At 44.9% G+C, this 12,027-nt stretch overlaps 2 protein-coding genes across 2 annotated transcripts in view; one reads left to right on the forward strand and one right to left on the reverse strand.

Moving 5' to 3' along the window:
* Xrra1 (X-ray radiation resistance associated 1) overlaps positions 1–7,432 on the reverse strand; it is a 73,059-nt gene extending 65,627 nt beyond the window's left edge. Inside the window, exons 1-2 of the mRNA XM_013350176.2 lie at positions 7,195–7,432; positions 4,410–4,477 (exon numbers count right to left, since the gene is read on the reverse strand). The gene's annotated coding sequence lies outside the window, so the exon portion shown is untranslated. The remainder of the gene's footprint in view (positions 1–4,409; positions 4,478–7,194) is intronic.
* A 92-nt stretch (positions 7,433–7,524) lies between these two features.
* Spcs2 (signal peptidase complex subunit 2) overlaps positions 7,525–12,027 on the forward strand; it is a 10,829-nt gene continuing 6,326 nt past the window's right edge. The window contains exon 1 of the mRNA XM_005357511.2: positions 7,525–7,659. Coding sequence (XP_005357568.1) covers positions 7,546–7,659 — 114 coding nt within the window. The 5' untranslated portion in view covers positions 7,525–7,545. The remainder of the gene's footprint in view (positions 7,660–12,027) is intronic.

Here is a 12,027-nt window from a genome sequence, read left to right on the forward strand (position 1 = left end):
AAGGTTCAACAGGAAGATAGTGCCTGCTTCTGAAGGGTGTTTGCTGAGGGGCAGGGAGACCGTGGTTTCACACTGCGTTTCACACTTTGTCCTAGAAGACAGAGTCAACAGTTGGGCTTAACACAAACCATGCCTGAGCTGCGCTTGGGAAAGGGAGGCCAGACAAAATGGTCCGGTGAATGAGCCTGGCAATAGGGAACACTGGTAGGGAGCACTGTACCAAACTAGTGGAACCAAACTAAGATAAAGATAAAAGCAGAAGGCGGGGGAGCAAAGGAGGGAAGGCGAAACACAGAAACAAAAACCAGAAACAGAAACAAGACCAGAAATCAACTGTAGAGAGGTAAACAGGAAGGTGGAGGAGGCCCAGGGAGCTGTCAGGTAAACCAAGGGATGACAAAGCCCAGGAGAGCATCTGAGAGGAGGAGCTGGGAGGTCAGGGAAGGGGACCATCTCAAACAGGCCTTGAGGAAATAGCAGTCCACTTCCAGGAAAGGGCAGAACTAAGTACTGATGTAGGAAGTGTGGAGAAAGGGAGGCTATACAAGAGGAAAACACAAGCAGAGTTTCCAAAGACCTCAGCTGCGAAAGGGAGGACAGAGGCAAGCAGCAGCTTAGTTGAGAGAAAGCCGCCAATAGGGCGGGTACTCGGGAGTGTCCGGTGTGGGGGATGCCAAGGGATGTGCTCTCCGGCTCACAGAGTGCACAGAGGCAATGCTTTTACTCTAGCCCCAGCCTCAGAGGGCAGCCACTACAGAGCATGGACTCTGGATGGTTCAAACGCTAGTGAGAACAATTACCTCATGACTTTGGATACAAGTTATTTAACATTTCACCGCACTGCCTCAGTTTTTCCCTCTGTGAAATGTAGACAGTAAGTGGACCTCGTCTATGGAACCGTCTGGATGACCAAATGAGAAAACGCTTGTGGATGGGCTTAGGGGTGTAACCAGCGCCTGGCTAGCATACATTGGTCATTTTCTAACAGGATGAGAAAGGCTCAGCTATGTTATCACCAGGAGGGCAGAACAGGTTAAAGGAGGAGAGAACGAGAAAGAAGGACAGCCTTACCCTCTCTGGGAGTGATCAGCAGGAAGGGACAGGGCAGGAAGGCTCCCTGGGACAGCTTTGATAGGAAGACATTTCATATAGCCTGATTGCCTCATTTCTTACTACCCAAGGAATAAGAAGAACACAAGGGAAATAACCTTTCACTTCCTGTTGGCTCTACATGTATGTACGTGCATGTATACAGATAGAAATGTATGTACATGCATGTATACCGACAGAAATTGGGAAGTGAATATAGTTCTGCCTCCAGGGTCTGACTTGGGCTTTTTTTAAAAAAATCAACTTGTTACTGTCTTCATAATAATTCCTCAAAAGAGGGACTGTCCCTGATTACAGTTAAGTTTATCACCTGTCACTCAGGAAACAGGAAGTTAAAGAGCTTTAACTTTATCGGGGAAGATAAAGATGAGCTGAAGGCAGTAGAGTACTTGCCCAGCGTGAGCTCGATCCTTAGCAACACACACACACACACACACACACACACACACACACACGAGGGTGTTTATCATCTGTATCTTTAAGTCTTTGTCAGAGTCTAAGGTCAAACCTTGCATAAACCTGCATAAGTAGCCAAGCATTGCAAATCCAGGTCTTTACAGGAGCTGGGCAGGCTGTGGGAGTAGAGTGGGTGAAGAAAGCTGAACGCCAGAGAGACAGACGTACGTGAGCAGACGCGTGCCTGCAGGGGCAGCTCCTACTCAGCCCTCCCCAACTGCTGCCAAGCAGAAATCCCAGTCAGTGTTGCCAGACATTCCTTGTTTTTATCAAGAGAAGTCTACTTTTGTATGAAATCTTATTATTTGAGCATGAGCAACTCATCTGTCACTTTGAAATGATGTGCAGACCAAACCAAAACCAAACACATCTGGGAAGACAGTCAACTCCAAGGCTACTGTTAGTTTTCTGTGGTGAAAATCCTTTGGCTTTCATAGGAATAAAGTAATAAATGCTTTTCAAAACCAAACCAAACCAGAAAACAACTATTACTTAACTTTGCAAATTCAGTCACAAATGTTTGCTGCTGCCTGGAAATGCACAGCTGGAGACTGCAATGCCACCTGGACCCTGTCCCGGCCCCAGGGCCTTTCTTCTTATCCTACATTGCTTTGGGTCATTTGTTGTGGCAGGATTCCAGGTCGTACTGTCCCAGCAGCCTGCTCCTCGCCTAGACTGGGCCCCTGAGGAAGCACGGGGTCCTACTCGTTTCTGTTTGTTTAGCTGCATTTTGTTTTTGCTGTGGGGTGATGGAACCCAGAGCCTCAGACACACTAGGCAGGTGCTCCGCCCTGAGCCCAAGGCCAACAAGCCTGCTCTCCAAGGTCCTTGGCATCAGTGCCCTAACCTTTCCAGCCTAGCCAATCCTGGGCCTTCAGCCTTACAAGGCTATATTGTCACCAGTGTTTCCAGCCTTGTGCTTAGAGCTTAGTGTTGCTTCTGCATAATAAATACCCATTTTTACCCTGTCTACCTGGTTGATCCGCTCCCCCCACAAAGACCTGAGTTTCTTACATTGTAATCTCCTAGAGATTTTTCTTTGACAGACTTCCGTTATCCAAAGCTCTGCTTTGGGGGCAGCCTATCTGAGCCACCCCAGCTGAGGGAAGGGAGTTCCCTGAAGACTGTGAGGCCGAGGCACCGAGTGTGTGTGAAGAATACATAAAAGACGGGCGAGCTGGGGTCAAGGTGTCCTGTGACAGTGGCAGAGGTGGGGCAGAAGGGGGAGGGCAGTTTGGGAACAAGGAACTTAACTTTGGGTCTAGTTTTTCCTTCAAAGCAGGACAGCTGTGGGCAAGTCATTACAATGACTCTTTGACTCTCGGTTTTCCTACGTGGGAAATGGAGCTACAAATTCTGTGCCTGGAGAACTGTGTTGAGAACGGAATGAAGCAAAGGACAGATGTGTATAAAGAACGTAGAGAAAGGACACTTTCTACCCCCTTGGCACACACCACTCCTCTCACAAAGCCTTTATTGGACTTTCTAGCGGGAGACAATGGTGCTTTCGCTAGACTGAGTTTATTTATTCGTTCCTTAGTGTCCCCTTCATGGTTTCACTGCTTTTAACCTCATACAATTGCTACGGATAATGCAAAGCTCCCCCAAGGGACGATGAGCCTCCAAGTCTGAAACACTCCTAATTCATTGCTTCACATCCATCCATGGGACCTAGCACATTAGAAGTACCCAAAGGTCATGAGCGAGCCAAATGAAGGCTATGACAGCACTCCTGGGACCCAAGGGTCTCTCTAATTTCCCTTGAGGGAAAGGGCAGTGCGTGTAGTGAATTATCAGTTTATCCTAACACAGCATCTAACATAGCAAATTCCTTTTTTTTTTGGTTTTTCGAGACAGAGTTTCTCTGTGGTTTTGGAGCCTGTCCTGGAACTAGCTCTTGTAGACCAGGCTGGTCTCGAACTCACAGAGATCGCCTGCCTCTGCCTCTGCCTTCCAAGTGCTGGGATTAAAGGCGTGTGCCACCACCGCCCGGCTAACATAGCAAATTCCATGAGTATCTATGAACCGAGTGAGTGATGCTTGGCTCTCCTTTGGTCTAATGCGTAGCCTGTGTATTCTGATCCCTGAGCTCCCTATAAAGGGATAAAGGCTTTTCTCAGGCGGCCCTCTGGCTTGCCACACTTCTAGAACCACACTCACTACTTTGTTAGTATTTTGCTCCCCTCACCAACTTCCCTGTTACAGGGCCTAAGATCGCCTCACCTAAACAAACCCATTCTCTGGTTTAGTTTCCTTTTGCTTGCTTTTGCCAACTGATACAAACTAGGGTTAGTGTCATCTGGGAAGCATGAACATTAGCTGAGAAAACGCCGCTGTCAGACTGACCTATGAGAAAGCCTGTGGCGTGTTATATGGATTAATGATTGATGTGGGAAGGCCCAGGTCTCTTGTGTAGGAAAGCAAGCGGGTGGGCAGCAGGCCTCTGTGATCTCTGCTTCAGTTCCTGTCCTGCTTAGCCTTGGAAGCCTTGGCTTCCCTCACAGACAAAGGGATCAGAACATGCAAGACAAATAAAGCCCTTTCTCTGCAAGCTGCTTTGTGTCAGTGTTTTCTCAGAGCAACAGAAAGTCAAGCAAAAAAAAAAAAAAACAAAACAAAAAAAAACCACCCTGACACCTAGGCCTGAGCTAGAACTCTCTACAAAAATCAGCTGCTTTGGTTTTCAGGACACCCCTCTGTCAATCTATCAGCTGAAATGAATGAGGGAGCACGTGAGTAAACCACTGTTTAGAAAACACTGGAGACAGCAGCGGCTAGAGAAGGATCTAGCAGTTAGTTCACTGGGCTATCAGGGCCTAGTTCCGTGTCTATACAGTACTTACTTGATCTTTGACCTCGGGAACGAGTCTTTGCTTTCCTTTTGTTTTTGTTTCTTTACCTGCTTCTTTACCTGTAAAAGAGATACTGTAAACCGTCTTAGCCTGTTGTTAAGAAGTCTTGAACCTTACTAATTATATCCTACATTCTAGATATATGGAGCCTTATGCTCCAATATGTGTCTTAGATGAAGGGTGTGTGTGGGGGGAGGGGATAATAGGATGGAAACAATTCCAAGAAACAGATGGACATGCTATGAAGATAAGACAAATGGGGCTGGAGATGTAGCTCGTATGTTCAAGACCCTGGGCTTGATCCTGAGAGTCACGTATGCGCACACACAAAAGACACAGGAACGAAGACAGGGGCAGAGAATTATAGAGCCACGTTGTTTGCCAGTAAAATGTAGCCGGGTTGCTTAAGCAGGCTACAAAAAGCATAGATGGGAAAGGAAGGGACCGTTTATAAGCTCATTTAAATGAAACACATTTCTGTAGGATAAAAATAGCAAAGACAAAGTTGAGAGATAAGTCCCAGTATGGGAAAAATAAATGTCATGCATTTAACACAAAGAATAAATCGAACTCAAATATTAGGCAGCACATAAATAATTATAGAAATTCTAATTCAGCGTGAGAACAAGAGGTGAAAAGGTACAGACTTATAACCAAAGGGACAAGAAAGGGACATCATTCCTAGGTTACATTTTCTAGACTGTAACCCTGATTTTTATGGTAGGTAAATGAAAGATGAAGGTCCATACTTGAGGGTTAACTTCAGCTACCTCTGAACTCTCTCTCAAACTTGAAAGCTAATGTCAAGTGACTTTAGCATCCCCTAGGTCTGTCTCCCTCCTGCACCTGTGTGCCTGTATCACTCTCTCTGAGGCACCGGTGTTCCTTACTGGCATGCATTTACCTACTCCACTCCTTGAGCCTGTCACGTCTGTCTTTCTTTACCTTGATTCATGCAGTCTCCTTTCCTGGAACTCCATATTCCCAGGTGGACTTTTTTAAGGCCCGCTTCATTTCTTTTTAAAATTTACTTATTCTTAATTTATGTGTACACATATTTTGCCCCCATGTCCATAGAGGACAAAGGAGGGCACTGGATCCCCTGGAACTGGAATTACAGATGACTGTAAGCCTTCATGTGGGTGATGGGAACTGAACTGGAATCCTCTGCAAGAATAGCAAGATTCTGAGCCATCTCTCCAACCCTTGGGCCTATTTCTTTTCTTCTTAGTTTTTTGAAGGTTCTTCTGTCTAGCTGTAGTTGCCCTGGCACTAGCTCTTTAGACTAGGCTGGCCTCGAACTCACAGAGATCCATCTGTCTCTGCCTTCTGAGTATTAATAGAATTAAAGGTGTGTGCCAGCACCTCCCAGCATAAGCCTATTTTTCTTTTTTGAAAGATTTATTTATTATGCATACAGTGTTCTTTCTGCATGTATCCATGCACACTGGAAGAGGGCCCCAGATCTCATTATAGATGGTTGTGAACCACCATGAAGTTGCTGAGAATTGAACTCAGGACTTCTGGAAGAGCAGCCAGTGTTCTTAATCTCTGAGTCATCTCTCCAGCCCCATGGGCCTCTTTCTTAAAGGAGGTATTCTATTACAGTGTATTAGAATGGCCTGGTTTCCTGACTGTTCACCACACCAACCTCAGGCTGAAGCCGAGGCCCTCCAAAAAGAGTCTAGTGATCTCATTTCCAGTATCTCAAGCAAGGCGTGGCATACAGAAGGAGGGTTTGTAATAAATGCTACCCCAACTAAACAGGCATAAACAAAATGCTGCAGGAGTACTTTATTTTGTCTGCTAAAAAGGAAAAGGCAAGGATCGAGGAGGGTTTCGCAGAACAGGTGACGTTCGAGCTGGGTGCTGAGAAAGAGAAGGTGCAGGAAGGATGAATGGTAACAACAAAAAGCCAAGAGGTATTCGACCACGGTGGCCAGGAATCGCTTAACAAAGGATGAAATCTAATCTAGTGTTCTTTAGTGATCACTATTTTCATATGAATGTTAGCTTTGCCACGACAGGTTTTGTCTGTTTCAGAGGTATACTCTGAGTGACCAGAACAGGAGGACTGATTACATGCTAAGTAATTCAGAGGCTGGGCCTGGTGGTTTGTGCCTTTAGTTCCCCACTCAGGAGGCAGAGGCACCTAGATCTCTGTGAGTTTGAAGCCAAGCTGTCTACGTAGTTTCAGGCCACCCGGAACCTTACAATGAGACTTTGTCTCAGGGAAACAATGTCTTATGAATTCAGCATTTGGTCCATAATTTGAATATTTATGGGAAGTATATAGGTATAAAAGCTAAATATGGCATAAAGTAATATTCCTAAGCCTCTAGATTGGCAACCAGATTTATTTTCCTTACATGCCTTATACAGTGTCAAGTTTTATCGATGCTCAATATTTTTTCTTAGTCAATATTTGTAAAATTAGAATGCCAAACTGGAAACATGCTTTTAATTTAAAAAACTAAAAACTCTGCTTCAGCTGTGTTCTGACCCATGCTCTCTGCTTTCTGGTAAGTTCATTATTTTGAGATTGACACTGGATAGATGTGAGCGCACGTAGGGCACTGCCTGGCAGACAGTAGGCGCTCAATAAATGGCAGTTCTACTTGAAACGCTACTAACAGCTAAGACGATAGTCACTTTGGAGAGACTACTCGAGCTAATGCTCTAACAACAGGAATAGAAAAGAGTGAAGAGCAGGCTCTTCCACGCTTTCGGGGCTAGAAAGACTCTTAACTCAAGCAAACCAAGTTTCCTGCCACACCTGCCTCCGGCGTCGCTTCCGCCTCCGAACCGTCCGCTGAGGCGACGTCCCTGACAGGCGGGACGCACGCCTGCGAGCCTCACGGGAATTTCGGAGTCGCTCCACCGTGGCGCTTGCCACAGCCTTTCCCACCCACTCCTTGGTAACCGCGACGCTGCGGCTAGCAACGTAGGCAGCAACTGGCGACCGCAGATTCTAACAAGTCCCGTCAAGCCCCGCGGCCACTCTCCGCTCTCGTCAGCCCACGAACTACGGATCCCGATGGGCGCTGCGCAGCGCACCACGTGGGCGGTTTCAGCCAATCGGCTTTGGACAAGTCGTAGAGGGAGGGAGACGCGGAGGGGAGACAAGATGGCGGCGGCGGCGTCGCAAGGCGGGAGAAGCGGCGGTGGCGGAGGCGGTAGTGGGGTTGGCGGCGGCCCCAGCTGTGGGACAAGCAGCAGCCGCACTGGTTTGTTGGATAAGGTGAGGATCTGGGGCCTGGAGACAATGGAGAGCCTTGGGGATGCCCGGGAGGTGCTGAGCCCGTCGTCCCATCCCCGCCCCCCTTGTCTGCGGCTTCTTGACTAGCGCTCCTCTGTAGCCCACCACCGCGCTCTTGTCATCTGCCCTCTCAGCGCATTCGCATCTCAGCCTTCTCTTTAGGTCCTCTCTTTTCCGCAAGTGTGCTGGTCCCTAACGCTGGCTGCCACCGTAGCTTTTTAAAGTTATTTATGGCTATATTTCGCCTTAAGGATCGCGTTTCTATTGTGCTAAGGGGGACACACTCTTGAAAGTGCCCATTTCAACAACGCGGAAAACTGATCTCCCCAAGAACTTAAAAGAATCTACTCGAAGTCGGTGTTCCCCAGACTTCCGCCGTCACCCTCGCGTGTTGCTATAGAGGCCAAAGAGTTCCTTGGCCTTTTACTTACTAAAGTTTTCTAGGCGTATTTGTTTTTCCCATGGTACGTCAAATAATGAAATATTCGTATTTTGGCTTCCCTTGCTAGGCTGACAGAAAGTCTTTTCCCCCTCTGCGTTCCCTGCCTTTCTCTTTTCTTCCTCTGCTTGTCCCTTGCTGTCTGTGCCAGCTAGCTGCTTTTCCACTCTTCCTACCCGGTCATTTTTTTTAAAACAACAACAACAACAACAAAAACCATCTTTATCCATAAGGGCTTAAAGGAAAGGGGTGGGGCTGCTCCTGAATTGACCTTCTTGCCCTTTGCACAGCATCTTGGAAGAAACAGTTATGTGAAAAGCAGGCCTAGTATTGGTTCTGCCTCTGGGTATGTGACCTGAAATATGCCTGTTCTCCCCGTGTGTCTGTTACTCATCTAGAAAAGTGTGGGATTTAGCCTGGGTATATCGTAAGATTCCCAGCTGATGTGGTAAGTGTGAGCATGCTGCTTTAATATAGTAAACCATTTTTTCTTGAAACATTTTAATTGAAAAGCTTTCTGACTCTTCTGTGCCAAGCAGATTTGTAGTGCCTAAGAAATGAATACCTGATTATGTTGAGGGCTCGGATCCAGGATTTGTGTCTCTTCCCACATAGTAGGCAACTACTCCACCATGGAGCCACCTCCCCAGTTCTGCTTGGTTCTTTTGAGGGTCATTAGATTCAAATTAAGATAGGGTCTTGCTGTGCAGCTAAGCTGGTCTCAAACTCAGACCCTCCTGCTTCTTTCTTCTGACTGCTCTCACAGTCTTAATACTTCTTAAGTAGGAATGTGTTCTGAGAATTGGTTGGTATTTTTGTTAAAATTCACCCTTTCTGTTGGGTGTGCAACTCACAGCTTATGCTGAGCCTTCCCAGGGTGACTCTGTCTCCCCTCTGCTTGGATTATCACTAGCAAACATAAACACAGACATTCTGCCATGGCAGAGCTTACTACACAGTGCTCTTTGGTGTCTGTCAAGGCTTGGGTTCAGGTTTCACTGCAGATTTTTGGTGTCCAATGATGCTCAAATCATTCATAAAATGGTATAGTATTTGAATATAAGCTACATTCCCTCCAGTATACTTTAAATCACCTTTAGATTATTTGAAATACTTGCTGCAAAGTAAATGCTTTGCAGACAGTTGTTATACAGTGACGAAAAATGTTTGTGAGTTCAGGAATATAAAGGTTTTTCGTTTTTGCTTCTGTTTTTGTTTTTCCCATTGAATACTGTGTATACATTGGTTGGTCCTTGCCTGTGCAATATTGATATAGAGAGCTGACTGTAGTATCTTTGTGTTAGGATAATTTGGCCTTTAGGTATCTCTGCTGCTGGAGTAAATATGAAGACTGTGAAGTTACTTAACCGTAGAACCTTTCCTGCTCTTCATCTGAAACAAAGAGAGTTATATGACAGGGTTTGGGGCAGAATCAAGACAGATTATCTATCAGCCTCTGCACTCTGAAGTTTACTGTGTCGTGATGAAGGGAAGTAGCAAGTTTCTGTTATCAGAGTGCTCAGACTAGCCAAATAGGAAGTGGAGTATTCAAAATAAGTATATTTAAGGAAACACATGATGCATTCAAAAGGTACTTTTTGCAGAAATTCAGATGAGAGAGGATGGTTCTTAAGATCTGATAGCTAAGAGTTAGAGCCCTGGGGCGAAGGTGTCGTGTCTGAGGAGAGTTCAGACATGATGTTAAGAATGAGAAGAACATATCAAGTAAGAAAGTTTTAAATTATTTATTGTATATGATGTATTTCGGGGTGTGTGGTGTGGAGGTCAGAGAACAATTTTTGAGAATCAGTTTTCTCCTACTGTGAGGGACCCCGGGACCCCATGAGGCGGTAAGTGTCTTTATCCGCTGAGCCGTCTCTCTCCCTTATACAGAATGTGATGGTGCTTGAGATTCTTGTAGGCTTACCAGGAGGGTCTCTAGGTAAACTAGTGATGGTAGAGTTAGACTGGAGGGGGTCACCGAAGTGGGGTGGAAAGGCTTTTGAGACTATATAAAGTAACTTTAGGGAAATTATTCACGTAGTTCACAGAATTAGACATAATATGGCCATAGACTAGTGAAGAAGGGCAAGTTTGTGTTCTACAGCCCTTACGTTAGCCGAGAAAAATGCCCCCCAGTCTTAGGAAGAGCTGTAGAAGATGCTGCTCAACGTGTCTAGAAAACTGACTGCTGAGGTGGGAAATCTGGACCTGTCCCGAGTGGAGCAGGTCTGTGTGAACAGTGGGGTTTTGTTCTAGGAGTGTTCAAATGAAGATGGTGCCTTTAATAAAACCTCTTCAACATGATTTCTCTTCTTGCATTTTCTTTTCTCCCTTTGGGGGAGGAAGGTTTTTACTTCCACACCTGTTGTTTCACTCGCCATGAAGAGATGTGATCAAGGTGTACGAATGTGCTTCTCGATTTCTCAACACAGATGCGAGTTTCTGCTCCTTTGAAACGGACTTTAAGAGCAAAGCGGCACCTGTTTCCTGTTTCAGAAAACAAGTTTGCAGATCTAATCTTCCCCCTCCGGGTCACTGCTCTAAGCTGGTTTGCCCCATGTCTGTCAGTGCCTTTTGAACTATATGGAAGCCATAAGGAATAGCTGCTTTGACGAGTGGTGGTGGCACACGCCTTTAATCCCAGCACTCGGGAGGAAGAAACAGGTAGATTTCCTTGTCTACATAGTGAGTTCCAGGACAGCCTCCAAAGCTACAGAGAAACTGTCTTGGGGAGCGGGCGAGAATAACTATTTCCCAATTTGTTTGGGCTATTAAAAGTTGGTGTGCTATTCATTCATTCATTCATTCATGAACTGTTATCCAAACCTTTTTAACCTCATAACCTGGATTATGACTCTTGGTTGGAGTCTGACATTAGGATACGGCTTCTATACCTTGGTTACTGAGAACGTAGCTCTGGGGCCAGCCTTGCCAGCTCCTAGCTTTGTAGAACTTCCTGCAGTGGAGAATCATAAGTGAAATGAATCTCAAGTGTTCATGAAAGTCATCAAGTGAACTTGTTAGGCGGGTGTTGTCAGAGGCTTCATGTATATAAGAACTTCAGAAAAACCCTGTTGACTGCTCAGAGACTATTTGCAATTATACCAGACAGTATCTTGAAACTTAACCATCATTTTAGTTTTACAGGATCCCATAGAAAGTACATCGCCCCCATGACTGCTGGAAGTAATTCTAGAAGACAACATCCCCTCTCCCAACAAAGTTTGTCCTTAGGGTTAGAGACATCATTTAGGGGTTGATTTTTAAAATCAACTGGTATAGGGTTGGGAGGTTGGGGTGGAAATTATGTAGGCTCAGGGATCTCTTTGATAAAAAGAGGAGGGGGATTTAAATGGGATAATAGGTAGATCAGTGTGAGCTTACTCACACTGATAATAATAGTGATTGTGAGCTATTATGTACAGACAATTTACATTGGTATAGATTCTTTCATATTGATACAAATTCAAATTATATTTGTTATATTGAATATGCTCATATTTCTGTTTGCAATATCTGTACACCTAGGCAAAGTTATTTTGTCATATTGTATTGTGTCTTCTACCTCTGCTTAAGACATTTTGTATATTGATATAATTTTAGGATATATTTATTATATTGCACTGTACATTTATACCTCTGATCAAGATACCTATACATTGTTTACATTTTGAGATCATTGTTTTCATTTGCTGCACAGTTGTTTAAAGATTGTTTAATATTCTAATATGAAGTCTTAGTTTTTAAGTAATATAGGTATTAAGAATTATAGGTTAATAGTCATCCATGTTTGGCATACTCATAGTTAGACTACTCAGGTTCTTTAGATACATAGAGATTGTATTCTGAATAGATAGGTAATCTTCAACCTCTTTAAAGAGCTGTTAAATATGGCATTTAAATAACTT

This window comes from Microtus ochrogaster, chromosome 22 (assembly GCF_000317375.1).
Source record: "Microtus ochrogaster isolate Prairie Vole_2 chromosome 22, MicOch1.0, whole genome shotgun sequence".
NCBI lineage: Eukaryota > Metazoa > Chordata > Mammalia > Rodentia > Cricetidae > Microtus > Microtus ochrogaster.